At 42.9% G+C, this 21,726-nt stretch overlaps 1 protein-coding gene across 5 annotated transcripts in view; it reads right to left on the reverse strand.

The window, feature by feature from the left end:
• Nucleotides 1-21,726, reverse strand: part of LOC110502357 (tight junction-associated protein 1-like) — a 136,229-nt gene that overhangs the window by 20,067 nt on the left and 94,436 nt on the right. For all 5 annotated transcript variants that reach the window (XM_021580316.2, XM_036959651.1, XM_036959650.1 and 2 more), the window contains 2 exons: nt 15,229-15,390; nt 6,847-6,913 (listed from right to left, as the gene is read on the reverse strand). In XM_021580316.2, coding sequence (XP_021435991.2) covers nt 6,847-6,913; nt 15,229-15,390 — 229 coding nt within the window. The remainder of the gene's footprint in view (nt 1-6,846; nt 6,914-15,228; nt 15,391-21,726) is intronic.

Here is a 21,726-nt window from a genome sequence, read left to right on the forward strand (position 1 = left end):
GCCGAGATGCGAGTATTCAAAATGATTTTAAGCCTGCAATACAAAACAGACATTCTTTCAATTGTCCATCCCCTGGCTAAAGGCCACCTTTGACCGAGTGAGTGTGGGGACAGAGCATGTTTTGGGCAGAGTAATCCTCTGGCCGGTGAAAAGAGATTACCTCACATCAGGGCCAGTCCCTCCCCCCCACACGTCCCATCCACAAAGCTCTGACCAGCCCATTCATCCTCTATCATCCATTTTGCTAAATTTACCTCTTCTACACTGATAGCAGGGCTGGACTAAAATCATACAGTAAAATATTGGTAGATAATACAACAGTAAATAGGCCTATGTGGTGTGAATCCATTCTGGGAGGGCTAGCCTCTGGTTAACGGCCAGTCAAGGGAAACTGCTTGTAGTTGTACTCAGATCACATGCCATGCAGAGAGTTGGCAGTTTCACAGCAACATAGTTGGTCTTTCCCTAGTAACACAGTGCAGCTTGACTTTGATTGTCACACAGCTATCAGAGGGGACAGCGGACCATATGACAGTCACCAGCAAAGGATCACAGCTATATACACTCCGATGCCAGTTTATTAGGTACACCCATCTAGTACCGGGTCGAACCCTCCTTTGCCTCCAGAACAGCCTGAATTCTTCAGGTATGGAAATGTTGCTCAATTGGTATGAAAGAACCTAGGAAAACATTCCCCACACCATTACGCCACGGATACCAGCCTGTACCGTTGACATCAGGCTGGATGGGGCCATAAGCTCATGCCACTTCGCCAAATTCTGATTTTGTCACCAGCATGACGCAACAGGAACTGGGATTTTTTTCGGACGAGACAATGTTTTTCCACTCCTCAATTGTCCAGTGTTGGTGATCGCGTGCCCACTGGAGCAGCTTCTTCTTGCTGCAATAGCTCATCTGTGACAAGTTGTGCGTTCTGAGATGCCGTTTCACACTGTTGTACTGTGCCGTTATATGACTATTTGTGGCCTGTTTGTCATACCATTCTCAGTAAAGACTAGACCCTGTCGTTCATGAAAAGCCCAGGAGGCCGGTCTGCCTGCTTTATACAGCAAGCCACGGCCATGTGACTCACTGCCTGTAGGAGCGAACTATGTTCGTGAACGGGGTGGTGTACATAATAAACTGGCCACTACTTAGTGTATATACAGGATATACCTAGTCATTCAAGGGTTTTTCTTTATTTTTGCTATTTTCTACATTGTGGAATAATAGAGAAGATATCAAAACTATGAAACAACACATATGGAATCAAGTAGTAACCAAAAATGTGTTTTAAAAAATCTAAACATATTTTAGAGACTCTTCCAAGTAGCCACTCTTTGCCTTAATGACAGCTTTGCACACTCTTGGCATTTTCTCAACCAGCTTCATGAGGAATGATTTCCCAACAGTCTTGAAGGAGTTCCCACATATGCTGAGTACTTGTTGGCTGCTTTTCCTTCAATCTGCAGTCCAACTCATTCCAAACCATCTCAATTGGATTGAGGTCGGGTGATTGTGGAGGCCAGGTCATCTGATGCAGAACTCCATCACTCTCCTTGGTCAAATATCCCTTACACAGCCTGGAGGTGTGTTGGGTCATTGTCCTGGTTTAAGTCAAAACTGTAACTAGGCCACTCAGGAACATTTAGTGTCGTCTTGGTAAGCTACTTCAGTGTCTAGTGTGGTTGGAAAGTATTCAGACCCCTTGACTTTTTCCACATTACAGCCTTATTCTAAAATCGATTACATCGTTTTCCCCCCACATCAATCTACACACAACACCCTATTATGCCAGAGCAAAAACAGGTTGACATTTTTGCAAATGTATAAAAAAAAATACAAAGCTGAAATATCACGTTTACAGTGCCTTGCGAAAGTATTCGGCCCCCTTGAACTTTGCGACCTTTTGCCACATTTCAGGCTTCAAACATAAATATATAAAACTGTATTTTTTTGTGAAGAATCAACAACAAGTGGGACACAATCATGAAGTGGAACGACATTTATTGGATATTTCAAACTTTTTTAACAAATCAAAAACTGAAAAATTGGATGTGCAAAATTATTCAGCCCCCTTAAGTTAATACTTTGTAGCGCCACCTTTTGCTGCGATTACAGCTGTAAGTCGCTTGGGGTATGTCTCTATCAGTTTTGCACATCGAGACACTGAATTTTTTTCCCATTCCTCCTTGCAAAACAGCTCGAGCTCAGTGAGGTTGGATGGAGAGCATTTGTGAACAGCAGTTTTCAGTTCTTTCCACAGATTCTCGATTGGATTCAGGTCTGGACTTTGACTTGGCCATTCTAACACCTGGATATGTTTATTTTTGAACCATTCCATTGTAGATTTTGCTTTATGTTTTGGATCATTGTCTTGTTGGAAGACAAATCTCCGTCCCAGTCTCAGGTCTTTTACAGACTCCATCAGGTTTTCTTCCAGAATGGTCCTGTATTTGGCTCCATCCATCTTCCCATCAATTTTAACCATCTTCCCTGTCCCTGCTGAAGAAAAGCAGGCCCAAACCATGATGCTGCCACCACCATGTTTGACAGTGGGGATGGTGTGTTCAGCTGTGTTGCTCTTATGCCAAACATAACGTTTTGCATTGTTGCCAAAAAGTTCAATTTTGGTTTCATCTGACCAGAGCACCTTCTTCCACATGTTTGGTGTGTCTCCCAGGTGGCGTGTGGCAAACTTTAAACGACACTTTTTATGGATATCTTTAAGAAATGGCTTTCTTCTTGCCACTCTTCCATAAAGGCCAGATTTGTGCAATATACGACTGATTGTTGTCCTATGGACAGAGTCTCCCACCTCAGCTGTAGATCTCTGCAGTTCATCCAGAGTGATCATGGGCCTCATGGCTGCATCTCTGATCAGTCATCTCCTTGTATGAGCTGAAAGTTTAGAGGGACGGCCAGGTCTTGGTAGATTTGCAGTGGTCTGATACTCCTTCCATTTCAATATTATCGCTTGCACAGTGCTCCTTGGGATGTTTAAAGCTTGGGAAATCTTTTTGTATCCAAATCCGGCTTTAAACTTCTTCACAACAGTATCTCGGACCTGCCTGGTGTGTTCCTTGTTCTTCATGATGCTCTCTGCGCTTTTAACGGACCTCTGAGACTATCACAGTGCAGGTGCATTTATACGGAGACTTGATTACACATAGGTGGATTGTATTTATCATCATTAGTCATTTAGGTCAACATTGGATCATTCAGAGATCCTCACTGAACTTCTGGAGAGAGTTTGCTGCACTGAAAGTAAAGGGTCTGAATAATTTTACACGCCCAATTTTTCAGTTTTGGATTTGTTAAAAAAGTTTGAAATATCCAATAAATGTCGTTCCACTTCATGATTGTGTCCCACTTGTTGATTCTTCACAAAAAATTACAGTTTTATATCTTTATGTTTGAAGCCTGAAATGTGGCAAAAGGTCGCAAAGTTCAAGGGGGCCGAATACTTTCGCAAGGCACTGTACATAGGTATTCAGACCCTTCCGTCATAAAGGCCTGATTGGTGGAGTGCTGCAGAGGTGATTGTCCTTCTGGAAGGTTCTCCCATCTCCACAGAGGAACCATCGGGTTCTTGGTCACCTCCCTGACAAAGACCCTTCTCCCCGATTGCTCAGTTTGGCCAGCTCTAGGAAGAGTCTTGGTGGTTCCAAACTTCTCCCATGTAAGAATGATGGAGGCCACCGTGTTCTTGGGGACCTTCCATCCTGCAGAAATGTTTTGGTACCCTTCCCCAGATCTGTGCCTCGACACAATCCAGTCTCAGAGCTCTACGGACAATTCCTTCCACCTTATGGCTTGGTTTTTGCTCTGATATGCACCGTCAACTGCGGGACCTTATATAGACAGATGTGTGCCTTTCCAAATCATGTCCAAACAATTGAATTTACCACAAGTGTACTCCAAGTTGTAGAAACATCTCAAGGATGATCAATGGAAACAGGATGCACCTGAGCTGAATTTCGAGTCTCATAGCAAAGGGTCTGAATACTTACGCTTAATTTATTTATTTTTTCTTCAAAAATTTCAAAAAAAACCTCTCCACTTTTCACACTACTGTGTGTAGACTGATGAGTAAAAAATATATATTTTATCCATTGTAGAATAAGGTTGTAACATAACAAAATGTGGGAAAAATCATGATTCAGGCACAGAAAAAAAGTTGATCTATATAGTGCAAATGAATTGGCGAAGTCAGTGAAGTTCAATCTACTACGTCTCCGCATGGCAGTCCTGGAGGAATTGCGCGGCTGCGCACAAGCCGAAGCTTAGAGGGAACAACATTAAGGCTTTCCATAACAAGCTTTTAGTTCTTTCATCACATTCCCAGTGGGTCAGAAGTTTACATACACTCAATTATTATTTGGTAGCATTGCCTTTTAATTGTTTAATTTGGGTCAAACGTTTCAGGTAGCCTTCCACAATAAGTTGGGTGAATTTTGGCCCATTCCTCCTGACAGAGCTGGTGTAACCGAGTCAGGTTTGTAGGCCTCCTTGCTCGCACACACCTTTTCACTTCTTCCCACACATTTTCTATGGGATTGAGGTCAGGGCTTTGTGATGGCCACTCCAATACCTTGACTTTGTTGTCCTTAAGCCATTTTGCCACAACTTTGGAAGTGTGCTTGGGGTCATTGTCCATTAGGAAGACCCATTTGCGACCAAGCTATAGCTGATGTCTTGAGATGTTGCTTCAATATATCCACATACTTTTCCTACCTCATGATGCCATCTATTTTGTGAAGTGCACCAGTCCCTCCTGCAGGAAAGCATCCCCACAACATGATGCTGCCATGGTGTTTATACTTGCACTCTATTGTTTGTACAGATGAATGTGGTACCTTCAGGCATTTGGAAATTGCTCCCAAGGATAAACCAGACTTGTGGAGGTCTTGGCTGATTTCTTTTGATTTTCCCATGATGTCAAGCAAAGAGGCACTGTGTTTGAAGGTAGGCTTTGAAATACATCCACATGTACACCTCCAATTGACTCAAATTATGTCAATTAGCCTATCGGAAGCTTCTAAAGCCATGATATCATTTTCTGGAATTTTCCAAGCTGTTTGAAGGAACAGTCAACTTAGGGTATGTAAACTTCTGACCCAATGGAATTGTGATACAGTGAATTATAGGTGAAATAATCTGTCTGTAAACAATTGTTGGAAAAAGGACATGTGTCATGCACAAAGTAGATGTCCTAACCGACTTGCCAAAACTATAGTTTGTTAACAAGAAATTTGTGAAGTGGTTGAAAAACGAGTTTGAATGACTCCAACCTAAGTGTATGTAAACTTCCGACTTCAACTGTGTCAGTCTGTGCTAGGGGGCACGTTTTCTTTGACAATGTGATTGGAAAGAATGGATATAAAGTATGCACACAAATACCACCCACCCACACACACACAAATACTCTCCCCCCACCCCTCCCAATTAACATTGTTAGTATTATTCTTGACCTGTTGATTTTTTATTTTCGATTGTTAATGACTAGTTCTATTGTAACATTGTGCTTTGGCAATACGTATCAGTATGTTATCCCAATAAAGCACATTTCAATTGAATTGAGAGGCTAATCAAACAACCATCAGACATTTGGGGACAGCAGCGCACATCTAACATCGACACAGACTTTATGTCCTGATATTTAATACATGATTGATGTTAGTGGAGAAACAATGATGATGTGAATACATGATTGTTATGTATGGTTGGCGAGTCATTTTGTGAATCTCCCGATAAACCTATAACAAGCATCATACATAGTTAACCATGTTTTGAAAGGGACACTCTGGGATTTGCCATTGTGGGAATATGTACAACTGTCCCTCTCTTTGCACATAAATTCCATAGTTTGGAGCGTGCGCGCACAGGTTTTCCCTGGTGTGCTGCCACGGGGAATAGCAGAGTTGTGGACCTTCCCATTTCCCAAGGGGTCTGGCAGAGACATGCGTGATAGAATGATTTGGCAATTAAGTCAATTCCCTCCGTGCTAATCCCTTGCAGCACTCTGTACCACAGAATCTTCCAAAAACAAATCCTGCAACATAAATGGCTGACAGGTGTGGGATAATGGCATGAGAGTGCACTTTAGAAGATACACACACACAGCTGTATGGGAAAGACTCTTCCCCAATACAGAATAGATCCACTGACCTGGTATACTGGGAAACTGAGTGACATAGAAACCTGCAATTGGAAGTTGCAGTGTTTGCAATTCCATAATACGTTAGACCAGGGTAAGGTCAAAAGGAAAATTAATATTTTGAGAAATGGAGTGAATGTTAATTTGAGATTAAATAATTAAAAGGACAATCAACAGTTTAAACAATTACAAAGCCATTTCCCTGCCCCTGTTCGGGACAAAGCTGAGGGATGGGGCTGGAGAAATGTACCCACTCAAATTCATAGACCGAGCTATGGATGGAAGGACTGACCATCCATGATATCAAAAATATAGTTTAACCATGTTTTTCAGACCAAACGGTTTGTTTACAAACATTGGAGTAATGCAAACATATATTTGGGGTTCTGATGTGGTAGGACAGTTGAACTAAGCTAATGCTGCATTTCTAAGTCATATTCTTAAAGAATCAATGGATACATATCATTAATTCCTATGTGCATAAATGGATGTAGAGACTACATATCACTCATTCAAACATTTAAAAAAATGTATGTAGCAACTGCAGATGTAACTTTATGGTACAAGTTGTGCGTCAAGGTTTCCTTTCAAAAGTAGTCACCAGAAGTACATGCAATGTGGTATTGACCAATGAGAACCTATATATAAACAGGTCAGAGGACAGTTGAAAAGAGGTGAAAGGTTACCAGGGCATGAAGCTTCTCCTCCAGGTCTTGGTTGGCCCGCTGGGAGGCAGTGTAGCTGTTCTGCAGTCTGTGGAGAAGAGCAGAAAACAGAATGTGTCTCAGTTAATAGTGTGCAGTGCCTACAGATAGAAAGGTTAAATCGGAAAATCCACAGATGGTATGCTGCTGACTGATATGAGCCCACTGGTATGGAAAGTAGCACTGCGGTACTCTTCAAACACTTCAACTTTATAAAAAATAAATATAAAAAAAATAAAAAGTATGCAATCAACTCCCATCATAGTTCAGATGATGCGTTGTCTCCTCTCAGACTGGTCGTCTAATAAATGAAAGAGACTGGCCATAGAGACCACAGTTATTGTTGCAATAAGGCACCAGATAATGGGCACGTCCTGAAGTACGCATACTGTTCTTTTGGCAGTCACATATCCGTACATTTAGTTTGGTTTATTTCCATTCAACAGCAGAGCGGTATGAATTTTCTCAGAGCACTTAATGACGCCGTCAGAGTTTTTCCAACAGGTTAGATATTCGGCACAAATTACGAGAGATGGGAGGAAAGGGGAGAGAGGAGTCTGAACTAAACCCATTTCAATAGGGCCAAGGGCAATTACTTTCCCACTGTATCCACTGCCTCCTAAATTTGCTAGATAAATTCCACTCTAAAATGAGAAGTTGTGGATTTTATGCGAATGCAATTATGATGCAGAAGAAATTCAAAGCGCTATAATGGCAACGCAACAATTCTACACATAGTTTTGCTTTTAATGGATGAGATGGGCCCTGCAGTCATGTACTGTACAGGTATTGATGTTCATGTTCTCTAGAAATAGCTTACAACCCCTGATTAGGATAATGGTGGTGCACAATCGCCATCAGTCACGCTCACAATGTGTAATGGTGGGCAACAGTAAAGAGGTGTGGGAATCAGGAAGTTCAGGGCACTAAAGCACACTGCTTTCAGTGTGACTCATGAGAAATTACGTGCACGTCAACTCCATGTGAGACTTTTTGAACAAAGAAACACCCCCCAAAAATGTTAGAAAATCAGTATTTGAAAGGTGTAATGAATCTTTCACAGATTGACGTTTATCGTCTCTTATCTTTCCCTGTAAGTAGAGCTGAGTGGTTTCCGCTAGTTGGGCCAGCTGCAAAGTCAAAATTGGCTACGGGTTAGGTATTATGGTTAGCAGTGTGGTTAAGGTTATGTTTCAAATCAGATTCTATGACTTTGTGGCTGTGCCAGCTAGTGACCCTCCTGCAGAGCTGCCACCGGGGAAAGTTTCACGACAATAAATACCAACCTGCGAATCTGTCAATACGGTAATTTTAGTAATTTTGCCTTTGTTAACCTTTGTATGGTTCAAACCCCATCTCACAGAACCCCCGGAGCATATGATTCAGGACTATGACTGAAAATCCAACATCTGAAATCCAATAGAAGTGTCAACAAAAAAAAACACACCAATGATGCTCACAAAGCACTCTGCCCGTCACCCTTCCCATTGAGAACAGATTACAAGGCCACAGTCTAGCAGCTTGTGATCCTTTCCCCGGTAGTGAGGTCTGCACCGTGCACCAGGGCCATCCTCTCTAGCCTGTTAGTCTCATCTCCTCTCTCTGCCCTGAGCCATACTGTGTGCTCATTTGACCATGCAGATGTGGACATGTTACAACAACTGCCTCTCCCGGGCCAACTGGCCAAGTGATTGATTCATCGATCGAACAATATTGCATAAGGACACACACACTGGTGTAACCTTGCCCTGATTACAAGCCCAATGCAATGACACTAAAGCTATTGTAGTGTCCAGTATGTATGAGCGCTACCGTTGCGTATCAATTGGATTCCTACTCCAAAAACACCTGGCTTTGACTGACATATTTCCCCCTCAATAACACCAGCATTTCTTATTACCCTCTGGCACATCCTTCTCATTCCTCACTAATTAAAAAGTGTTCACTGCAAATCACCACCGATGATTTTCGCTCTCTTTGTCCCAATCAAAAATTCATAAACACATTTGAGCAAAGCTCACTGATTCCCACCGAGACCACAGTGGTAAACTCCCGCTGTATTTCAGTGTTCAGAGGATAGTGATTCATTTTATTTCGAGCTGATGATATTCAGAAAATAGGCAGAGCAATTAAAGTCACTTGATAGATCCACCAAGAAGTCGAATTGAATAGTCTGGCTGCCGTAAACAAATTAAATCAAGTCCTCAGAGAGTAATTCACATGTGAAGGCTGCTCCTGGGTTGGGTAAAATTGTAGTCGTAAATACAACATTTGGCTTCTCATTCCCAGAGCCTTTTTTCCATGCAGAGTGATCTCTAAAAGCATCCGTGTGCTGCTCGGTGATAATCAGATAGGACATAGGAGTGGAGCATACTCGTTAAACAACGGTAATCCAATTCAACCATTTCCTTTGCTGAGGCTGCATTGAAATGTGTGATCACCTGGTGTGGACACACAGATGGACCAGCGCATCCCGCATAGGCATGTAGCCTCATGCTCCGATTTATGATGGAAACACTGCAGGGATAATTGAAAGTGACTGGCTGCTCTGACCAAAAAACAGGAAGAGACGCCTCTTGATTGGAGATAAACTGGGATGATTGCTTTTGAATTACACACACACACACACACACACACACACACACACACACACACACACACACAGGGGATTTGAAATAAGCAGCCATGTGTTTTTTCCTGGAATCTTGACTTAAACATGTGCATTTTTTACATTACTGCACCCCAGAGCAAAACCATTTCTATGTGCATATGAACAGTAAATGACAAAGCTGTTTTTCCATATACTTGTTGACCGCAAAATAAAAACAAAATGGCACATTTACATATAAAGAAAGATATGGGAAATGTATTGGAAAATATTTCAAATGGAGGCAACATATTTTACGATTTAAAAAGACATCTTGTGCATAAGAAACAGAATGGCAAACATTATCACCCGACACCAAATCGGGAAATGGTTTTCCTTCCAAGTTCTGTTAACCAGCATTAGCTGCAGACCTGTGTCCTGCCTCTGACGGAGTTTTAGTTTCCTAAGCAGGGCTCTACAGCGCTACAATTTTACTCGCATAAAGCGCCTAAATATTTTGCTGTGCATCCTGGAATTTAAATTTAGGAGCACCAGTGTGCCTTGAAAAATGAAAGATTCTAGCTTTATTACCTCAACTATTTTTCATCGTGCTCCTAAATTTATTTGTGTGCACCTACATTTTTCAACAACTTTTTCTCCCCAAATTCGATCTGGTCTCATCGCTGCAACTCCCCAACGGGCTCGGGAGGCTAAGGTCGAGTCATGCGCCCTCCAAAACATGACCAGCCAAACTGTACTTCTTAACACCCGCCCGCTTAACCCGGAAGTCAGCCGCACCAATGTGTTGGAGGAAACACTGACAATCGAGGTTAGCCTGCAGGCGCCCGGCTCGCCACAAGGAGTAGCTAGAGCGCGATGAGCCAAGTAAAGCCCCCCAGCCAAACTCCACTAACCTAACCCGGACTGGGCAAAGTAGGGCGGCGCCCTATGGGACTCCCGAACACAGCCAGTTGTGATACAGCCCGGGATCGAACTTGGGTCTGTAGTGACGCCTTATGCACTGTGATGCAGTGCCTCAGACCGCTACGCCACTCAGAAGGCCCACGAGACTGTTTCTTGTCTCATTAAAATATGGATTAGGCATACCCCCCACCAGTACACGCTTGTCATTTTGTTGGCTATTTTTTCCCTTGCCAATAACTTCTTATGGCTGCCGGGGCAGTATTGAGTAGCTTGGATGAAAAGGTGCCCAGAGTAAACGGCCAGCTCCTCAGGCTTAGTTAATAATATGCATATATTAGCACTATTATTGGATAGAAAACACTCTAAAGTTTCCAAAACCGTCAAAATATTGTCTGTGAGTATAACAGAACTGATATTGCAGGCGAAACCCTGAGGAAAATCAAACCAGGAAGAGGCTTCTATTTTGAAAACTCTATGTTCCATAGCCTGCCTTTGCTCCATTTAAAGGGATATCAACCAGATTCAGTTTCCTATCGCTTCCCCAAGGTGTCAACAGTCTTCAGACATAGTTTCAGGCTTTTATTTTGAAAAATGAGCCAGAACGATAACATCGCGTCAGGTGTTCGCATGAGTTTTGCTCACGCAACAAAGTTTGGGCAGCCATTGCCTTTCCCTCTCCTACTGAATAATACAGTTGCGGTTGATATATTATCGATTATATACATTGCTCAAAAAAATAAAGGGAACACTAAAATAATACATCCTAGATCTCAATGAATGAAATATTCTTATTAAATACTTTTTTCTTTACATAGTTGAATGTGCGGACAACAAAATCACACAAAAATTATCAATGGAAATCAAATTGATCAACCCATGGAGGTCTGGATTTGGAGTCACACTCAAAATTAAAAGTGGAAAACCACACTACAGGCTGATCCAACTTTGATGTAATGTCCTTAAAAAAAAGTCAAAATGAGGCTCAGTAGTGTGTGTGGCCTCCACGTGCCTGTATGACCTCCCTACAACGCCTGGGCATGCTCCTGATGAGGTGGCGGATGGTCTCCTGAGGGATCTCATCCCAGACCTGGACTAAAGCATCAGCCAACTCCTGGACAGTCTGTGGTGCAACGTGGTGTTGGTGGATGGAGCGAGACATGATGTCCCAGATGCGCTCAATTAAATTCAGGTCTGGGGAACGGGCGGGCCAGTCCATAGCATCAATGCCTTCCTCTTGCAGGAACTGCTGACACACTCCAGCCACATGAGGTCTAGCATTGTCTTGCATTAGGAGGAACCCAGGGCCAACCGCACCAGCATATGGTCTCACAAGGGGTCTGAGGATCTCATCTCGGTACCTAATTGCAGTCAGGCTACCTCTGGCGAGCACATGGAGGGCTGTGCTGCCCCCCAAAGAAATGCCACACCACACCATGACTGACCCACCGCCAAACCGGTCATGCTGGAGGATGTTGCAGGCAGCAGAACGTTCTCCACGGCGTCTCCAGACTCTGTCACGTCTGTCACGTGCTCAGTGTGAACCTGCTTTCATCTGCGGCGAATTTGCCAATCTTGGTGTTCTCTGGCAAATGCCAAACGTCCTGCACGGTGTTGGGCTGTAAGCACAACCCCCACCTGTGGACGTCGGGCCCTCATACCACCCTCATGGAGTCTGTTTCTGACCGTTTGAGCAGACACATGCATTGCTGGAGGTCATTTTGCAGGGCTATGGCAGTGCTCCTCCTGCTCCTCCTTGCACAAAGGCGGAGGTAGCGGTCCTGCTGCTGGGTTGTTGCCCTCCTACGGCCTCCTCCACGTCTCCTGATGTACTGACCTGTCTCCTGGTAGCGCCTCCATGCTCTGGACACTACGCTGACAGACACAGCAAACCTTCTTGCCACAGCTCGCATTGATGTGCCATCCTGGATGAGCTGCACTACCTGAGCCACTTGTGTGGGTTGTAGACTCCGTCTCATGCTACCACTAGAGTAAAAGCACCGCCAGCATTCAAAAGTGACCAAAACATCAGCCAGGAAGCATAGGAACTGAGAAGTGGTCTGTGGTCACCACCTGCAGAACCACTCCTTTATTGGGGGTGTCTTGCTAAATGCCTATAATTTCCACCTGTTGTCTATTCCATTTGCACAACAGCATGTGAAATTTATTGTCAATCAGTGTTGCTTCCTAAGTGGACAGTTTGATTTCACAGAAGTGTGATTCACTTGGAGTTACATTGTGTTGTTTAAGTGTTCCCTTTATTTTTTTGAGCAGTGTATTTTAAAAACAACCTGAGGATTGATTATAAAAAACGTCTGACATGTTTCTGTGGACATTACGGAAACTATTTGGAATTTGTCTGCGTTGTCGTGACCGCTCTTTCCTGTGGATTTCTGAACATAACGCGCCAAACAAACGTAATCTTTATGGAACATTTATTGTGTAATTGGGAGTCTCGTGAGTGAAAACATCCAAAAATAATAATTTGGTTGTGCTTAATTTTTGTATTTTTTCTTTAACCTTTAACTTCGGATCAGATTCCAATTTTTTTTAAATAAAATAATAATAGCTTTATTAATTTATGTTACTGTAGACTATATAAAAACTTCTTTTTTTTTAAATTCAAGAGTTCAACACATTTTATTTGTGGAGTGCCATTGCTACAACTATGAAACAGAACACGAGTGTTGGAATGCGGTAACCGCTTTTTTATACAAACAAAAATGGAAAATAATACTGCTAACATGCACGGTGAGCAAGACGCGCAGCCAAGTGATGAAAACATCAATAGCCTAAACATAACTGCCAAGTGTGCTTGATAAAAGTGAAAATCAGTACAAAAGCACATTATGAATAATAATCAATTATTGGCAGCTCATGTCACAAACAACGAAAACTGGTGAATGCAGTGCTAATGTTACCTGCTCTTTCAGTGGTGACATTCTGTGCTGATAATCGGCCCATGGCGTCGTCACTGACTTGTTCTATTCAAAGGTGCCGTCTCTTCCTCTTTCCTATCTCCCCGTTTAATTTGGTGGTGGGGCGCATCTTCGAGGCGCAACGTTCTCAATTTTTTTGCCCTTAGGCCTCGGAGGTGTAGGTTCAGGCTGAGGCTCAGAATCAGATGAATAATCAGACGTCACGATTTATTTCTTCCCCACCGTCAGTAGTTTTCAGTCAGATTTTGGAGCAACGCTAACGCGGCATGTGCTTTCGTCTTGGTCTTCTCCTCATTGTAAATTAGGTACTCCACGTAGGCCAGAGTAAACTGATAAAGACTGTTTGGATTTGATGGACTGATATAAGGTACATACCATTTTGAGATAGAAATCTGAATAGACCAATATAATAGAATGGCCCGCCCTTTTCTTCATTCCCAATTGGTGATTACATAACTCTGCATTGTTCGCTTCCCCTCGCTCAACTCACCCATTCTCTCCCATCATACTTTACTTCATTTATTTCATCTGTTGTTATAAGTGTGAAATTAGTTTAGGCATAATTTAGGTTCAGTTTCGAGACAATTATTGGGGTGATTATCAACTGGACGCGGCAACTGTCGGGAGGAGGAGGTGGGGCAGGCCCTATTTAAAGCCCTCTTAATACTGGTTATAACTCCTGTTCCGTTTGTGATATTAAGATTCTAACAAGGACAGTGTGTTTTTAGACTTATTTAGAAAAAGTCAAGGACAGAAGGGGGCATAAGTCACTATTTTATTTTTTTAAATCATGAAAAGTCCAAATGACTGCTTTAGCGGTTCAAGTGTTAAATTCAGAAATCTATTCGATCTGTCAATAAGCTTTTAAACGTTAACTGTAAACGGTGAATATTGTAAATCGTTATTTAACAAGCTACAAGTCGTACACAGATGGGACTTGGCTTGCCTTTTACTTCAGAATTAACTTGATTGACAAGCAGATGTGTAAAGATGGATTTCTTAATCAAGAGCTGGGAGGTTGCAGGTGCGTCGCCAGGGAAAGTAAACACAGCAAACCAGAATAATCATATGTAGGAGAAGCATTTGCTTTTAATCAGGTTCTGAAAGACTGGTGGCCATGTACTATAGAGGAAGGCCTGATGTTATCACCAACTAGGGCTGACAGAGAAAGTGTGGCGGGGCACAGAAGAACCCTGGGGCAATATCCTCCAATTGAACAACAACATTATGAAATATAGATATGCACCGAGTGTACAAAACATTAAGAACTCTTTCCATGACAGACTGACCAGGTGAATCCAGGTGAAAGCTATGCTCCCTTATTTATGTCACTTGTTAAATCCACTTCAATCAGTGTACATGAAGGGGAGGAGACGGGTTAAAGAAGGATTTGTAAGCCTTGAGACAACTGAGACATGAATTGGGGCAAGACGAAAGATTTAAGGGCATTTGAACAGGGTATGGTAGTAGGTGCCAAGCGCACCGGTTTGTGTCAAGAACTGTACCCCTGCTGTGTTTTTCACGCTCAACAGTTTCCCGTGTGTATTGAGAAACAAACAACATCCAGACAACGTGTGTGTAGATAAAACAGCATGGACTTCCTGGCAATGTTCCATGTGGCAGAAACTTAACAAAACATTCTCAAACAGGCAATCCAACATGCCCGGAGGTTGAGGGAATTAAAGTAACAACTAGATGCATAATCAGACAGCTAAGATCTAATTAATTCAACAGCTTTGATCAAATTCATTAAAAATTGATTGCCGGGGAAGGTATTCATTTAATCTTTCTGAAAAAAGTGTTGGGGAGAGGAAGTGAGTGAGCGCAGTGTGCGGTGTAAGGGAATATTATCTGTGTTACGAGATAGCGAGACACTGACAATTGGCTCAGAAAAATGAGGGAGGTCAAACTCGTCACCTGCGGAACTTGTCTCTCATCTTCTCCAGGTCGTCGCGGGTACGACCCATTTCCTCCCGCATGTAGTGGCGGCTGGTCTCAAACTCCGTCTCCATGGCCTCCATCTTGTGGGTGGTGTGGGAGAGCCGCCGGCGCAGGTCTTCATTCTGTTGCTGCAGGATCCTGGAGGGGAGGGATGGGTGGAGAGGGGGGTGGGGGGGGGGGGGGGGGGGGGGGGGGGCAGTCAGCCCAGGTGCAGTGGAATGATTCACAGACAGTATCGTATTTCACAGTGACTAGACTGACAAGACGAACAGAGAGCCATGAGAACTTGCTTCAGCCACAGAATTCAGGGAGACACAGTTAACTGACAAACTGAATTTGAGTGAATGGCAAAATATCAAAATGGGGAATAGAGAACAATCATAATTAACAACTATGACAAGCATAATAAGGGAAAACTGATATGCGAAAGAAAGTGATTCATTTTGCTAGTGCATGCATACGAGTTCATATTTATGACATATACATTTTTGGGGTGTGCGAGAGAGAGCACATGGTTGACCACAGCCCTCTGTGTGTGTCTGCAGCGGGCAGGCGAGCGGCCTGTGTCTTGGGTGATTGCCTGACTTTGCCCAGGTCCCTTTGTCCTAGTGTGTCTGTGGATTTAATGGGAGATACTGTCAGGATGCTGGGGGGACGGGAGGGGACGGAGCAGCTGACATGGGACAGGACACATCTGCTATCTGCCACAACCCAATGTCACCAATCCTGTCACCACACAGCGCATCACACCACGCAGCATCCAGCCACTGCTGGCTGCACACGTCTATTAAAACCACAGTTCTCTCAGAGTCTGTCCAATCTGGCTCAGATGCATGACAGCGGTTAAAACAAGACCACTGGGTTTTTCAACACGTCACTGACACATCCAACCAGCAACAACAGATAGCTCAATAAAAAGCACAAAGAAAGCAGGGAGAAAGGAGGAGAGGGGAGGATATGCAGATACGGGCAGCTAGTTAGCAGCGGAAAGCTCATAACTACCGTCCACTGACGTATGTTGTGACTTCCAGTAGGCTCAGATTAGGTTGTGAGAGCCAGGCAATTGATTAGGCAGACATGGGACTACATCAGCAGCATCCAGGTGCATTAACCTGTGTCAGGGTGTGATTGGGTGTGACAGTGTGGAATCAAATTAGCCCTCACACCGCTGTCTGTTCCCCCGTGCTGCGTCTGCAAAGATCAATTGGACTTTTTCCACACCTAACAGCTTGCGGACACTAAATCTTTAAAATTGACGTGAGGTCCCATCCTGACACTCCCAGAGCCAGAGGGTAGTCCTCTTCACTAAGTCTACTGCTTAAGAGAGGGGAAGGAAGGAATACACACACATTTAGCCTACGTATGCAGACACACATGCCAACCAGAACGGCACAAGAAAAGAGAACATCAATGATTTGTGGTATGTTCTGGTTGGTGGGGGGGCGACCAATGTTTTACTCTATAAATATACACAGGATTTCACGCTTTCTTCTGGGCTCTTTCAGGGCACAGGTTTGAGTAACAGGCAGAAAATTGGTATTTGGCACAGTCTGTACTACCCAGTACCTTCAGTCCTTTTGTAAATAACCCATCAGTTAGTACATTTTGCAGACTGGTAGAAAATGTAATTGACATCCAACTAAATAAACAAAGTGAAAGTCCACATTTACAACGTAAACAATACCTTTCCAGGAATTTAAAAAAACAAACAACGCTCTTGTTGACTTAACAATACAGAGATCAGATAAGGTAGGTGGAATTGTGATTCTAATAACAACATGCATATCGAAAAAATTGTATGCTGGATGATTAAAAATATGTTACAAGAAACAGATTTTCAATTAATAAAGTGCTCGTTAAAGTACTACAAAATAAATGGTTGACAGAACAGGAATTTAAATATCTTTGTCACAAAACCTACAGTTTAGACACAAATCAACCACAGACCCTCCATTAAGACCTATCGTTTCAGGTACTGGCTCCCAAACAGAAAGTGTCTCGTTATGTGGACTAACACATTCATCCATTAGTCAAACAGTTGCTCTTGATGTCTCATAGCTATATACTGTGGCAGCCCAGGGGAGTCAGAGGTGAAACTCACACTAAAATAAGACAGCGGGAGACCCGCATCTTTTGGATCTGGGGGGCTGCAGTTGCTTCATGGGCCCAGCAGGCCGTCGGCAAGGACTCGTTTCCTGGGCAGCTCCAGGCCAGGCGTCCCTTCTGGCCACAGTTGTAACACCTTCTCTGGCTCCCGCTAACTAGCAGCAGCTGCCACCTCGGGGGTGATCTGGGTTCAGTAATAGGAGGCCGTCTTGAAGTGGGGTTCATATAGGTGTCTCCCTTTCTACCACGCGTTGGTTCGGGCCTTGACTTCAGGCCTACTGGGCTCTGGCCTTCGCAAACACCTCCACAGTAACCTGGTGATTTTCTATTAAGAGTGAGCAGGGCATCAACTGACATGGGTTGCTCTGGGCAGCATGGAGCTTTGCGTCGGTGGGGAGGATATATTTGTCTATTACCAGTCAATCTATAGCTGATGGCCCGTCCCCCGTGGTAAGCCAACTTGTAGTTAATCTAACCAGCTCAGGTATTTGAGGTCTTACTGGGGCGTTGCCATCATAGGCCCAGGAGTGGAACAGTTGTGCCCGGGTTGGTAGGTTGTGCCTATAAATGGGCCAAGATGTCAGTTTTCAGAGCAGCATAGTTGTCGACATCCGCCAAGTCCCTACAGGCCTTCTGGGCTTCTCCAGCCAGAAAGGGGCCACTTTGCCAGCCAAGTCCTCCTAGGGACATCGCTATTTCTCTGTGGTGCGCTCAAATACCTCTAGATAAGCTCGTCATCTTCAGCAGTTAGCTTGGCGAGGATCTTGCCTGGTTCCACCATTCGATTCGGCCGAACCATGGCTTGACTAAGCTGTGTGAAGGCCTCCTGAAGGGCAAGGAGGCTTTGGGCTTGCACCAGCTGAGTTACAGCGTCTTCCATAGATCACCAGCCCCAGTTGGTGCCTTTAGAGCCTTCCATGGCACTGACTCACCTTGGTCTTTCTAGCCCTCTGGAGCTGACCAAGGTCATGCTCCTTCCTTTGTAGAGGCCTGCTGGCCCCCGGTTTTCCATAACACCAATATTGCAAATGATGAGGCCCTCCAATTCTTCCTCTCCAACCGCTTAAGCAATGTGCCTACAAATTACATAATTGAGCTTGCACAACTAATGCTTACTAAAAACAATTTTCTATTTGATAAATACCACTACCTAGAGACTTTTGGAACAGCAACGGGAACTCCATTAGCTCCCAACTACGCAAATCTATTCTTGGGAAAATTAGAATGGGATTTTATTCATGAAAATAATCCTTACAAAGATCATGTTAAATATTGGACCCGATATACAGAAGATTGCTTTATGATCTGAACGGGTTCCCGAAATTAAATGAACTTCTTAACTACAATCAAACAATTTCCTTCACTACGGAAAATAGCATTAACTATAGATTACTTAGATATAGATTGTCCCTTTTGTAACAAGTACTTCAGTTTACAGAAAACCTACAGATAGTATTCATCCTCTCCTTGAGCGTTTTCGCTTGAGAAGATACCCGGCTTGATAAAACACAAGTTGAAACAGAAACCAGTTTCTTAACAAAAACAGAATCAAGTTTTCTGTAAACTACTTACTTACTTTCAATGATAGCCGTAATGGCATCAAGTGTACTGTCAATAAAAATTGACACAGACTCCTATTTAAATTCTTCCTTCCAGAATCCACCTTTATTCACCGATAAATGGTCAAGAAAAAAAAAATCTATCAAAGATACATTACCGTTCAAAAGTTTGGGGTCACTTAGAAATGTCCTTGAAAGAAAAGCAAATTTTTTGGTCCATTAAAATAACATCACATTAATCAGAAATACAGTGTAGACATTGTTAATGTTGTAAATGACTATTGTAGCAAGAATCAGCTGATTTCTAATGGAATATCTACGTAGGCGTACAGAGGCCCATTATCAGCAACCATCACTCCTGTGTTCCAATGGCACGTTGTGTTAGCTAATCCAAGTTTATCATTTTAAAAGGCTAATTGCTCATTAGAAAACCCTTGCAATTATCTTAGCACAGCTGAAAAATGGTTCTGTTTATAGAAGCAATAAACCTGGCCTTCTTTAAACAAGTTGAGTATCTGGAGCATCAGCCTTTGTGGGTTCGATTACAGGCTCAAAATGGCTAGAAACTAAGAGCTTTCTTCTGAAACTCTACAGTCTATTCTTGTTCTGAGAAATGAAGGCTATTCCATGTGAGAAATTGCCAAGAAACTGAAGATCTCGTACAAAGCTGTGTACTATTCCCTTCACAGAACAGAGCAAACTGGCTCTAACCAGAATAGAAAGAGGAGTGGGAGGCCCTGATGCACAACTGAGCAAGAGGACAAGTACATTAGTGCATCTAGTTTGAGAAACAGATGCCTCAAGTCCTCAACTGGCAGCTTCATTAAATAGTACCCGCAAAAAAACAGTCTCAACGTCAACAGTGAAGAGGCGACCCCGGGATGCGGGCCTTCTAGGCAGAGTTCCTCTGTCCAGTGTCGGTTCTTTTGCCCATCTTAATCTTTTCCTTTTTATAGGCCAGTCTGATATATGGCTTTTTCTTTGCAACTGTACTTTGTGGTGGGCTGGCTCATGAATTGATATGATGTAATTAGGTGAGCAAACACCGGGGGCAGTAATGATTTCTGAGTTGCCCTTCGTGACCACTCCCATACCCTATAACTCTGTATTTCTTTGTGACTAATTTCTATACAGGTAGACCAGAAAAGCCACATCCCTGTTTGGCAGATGAATGGCAACCTTGATTAGAAGGACCTGCTGCTCATCTGTTGTTCTGTACAAATGCTATTTTGAATTAAAAGAAAATTGTACCTACACAGTAAAGGCTGTAAAGCCGAAACGTCTGTGTATGCTATCCCTGTTGCAGTGAAAATGAAAAACATAGAATAAGCTTTATGCAACATCTTTTTGAGTGCAAACCCTTTTAAATTTGTCTGAATTTGCAGGTTTTACGCAACAGCCAAGCTTCTGGGCGAGCGCGATAGTTCTCTTTTTATTAGGTAATACCCTGTACATGTTTACTTGAGATACGCATGTACACAACACATATGGAAAGTATTCAGATCACTTCCCCACAATTTGTTACAGCCTTATTCTAATATTGATTAAATATTTTTTCCCCTCAATCTACACACAATACCCCATAATGACAAAGCAAAAATAGGTTTTAGAAATTGAGACTTCATAAATACATTTGATTGATTATTACAATTAAAAATATATTTTTTTTTAAAATCTAATTTACATAAGTATTCAGACCCTTTGCTATGAGACTCAAAATTGAGCTCAGGTGCATCCTGTTTCCAATGATCACCCTTGAGATGTTTCTACAAAGTGATTGGAGAACACCTGTGGTAAATTAAATTGATTGGTAAGAGCGTTATTCCAGTAACCGAAAGGTTGCTAGTTTGAATCCCAGAGTCGACTAGGTGAATCTGTCGATTTACAAGGCACGTAACCCCAATTGCTCCAGGGTCAGCATCAATGATGGCAACATTTTAATATCACACCGCACAGGTTACAAATAAGCGCCTCCTATTTGACCTTTATAAGAAGCTAAGCTTATGCCTTGGGTAAAGAAAAGCTATTCTGCTGTAAATGTAAGCATTGAGGAAAAATGTAGATGCATTATATGGTACAATACAAGATTTACACAGAAGTCAACTCCTGCTAACCAATGCACAGTGTGTATATAAAAGCAAGGTATCAGGAACTTCGGATATAACCTGGATGATTTACAACAGCAAAGCAAAATAAGCATATCACAGCATGAAAGGGTCTTGCAATTTCAGAGAACCTATCACCTGAGTCCACAGTGGTTGGGATAGGTGGAGGAGAGTGGCACATTGGGGAAATAACTGCGATAAGAGAAAACAGAGATTCAAAAGCTTTCAGAAAGTAATTTGAAAGACTGGGATTGTAAGACGTTCTCAGAGGTCAGTTTTTTATATATTTTTTACCACCATTAAACTTTGTCCTTGTGATCAGAGAGGTAGGCATGTTCATTATAGTGAGCTGGAGAAAAAATGAAATGCTATCAAAATTTGAAAGAAAAAAAAACTACATTTGCCATAGGCCTACATCGAAACACCCAACAGCAACTCTTAGGATGGCCAACAGAACGACAGCCATCCCTAGGCCTCTGATGTCTATTTCCCTGACTGCTTCACGGCAACAACATCGTCAGTCATCTCATCCCTGTCGCTTCTTATCGGTCTTTCATAGGCCCCTTATCCCATGGTAGTCACAACCTGACACTGAGTGACAGAATACAACAGGTACACGTCTCGAGATAAAGGCTGGAAGGATGAGTGTTACGTGTCTTACGTCTAGTCAACCAAACAGAAAATCAGACCCGGCATATGGGAAG

This window comes from Oncorhynchus mykiss, chromosome 23 (assembly GCF_013265735.2).
Source record: "Oncorhynchus mykiss isolate Arlee chromosome 23, USDA_OmykA_1.1, whole genome shotgun sequence".
NCBI classification, from domain to species: Eukaryota; Metazoa; Chordata; class Actinopteri; order Salmoniformes; family Salmonidae; genus Oncorhynchus; species Oncorhynchus mykiss.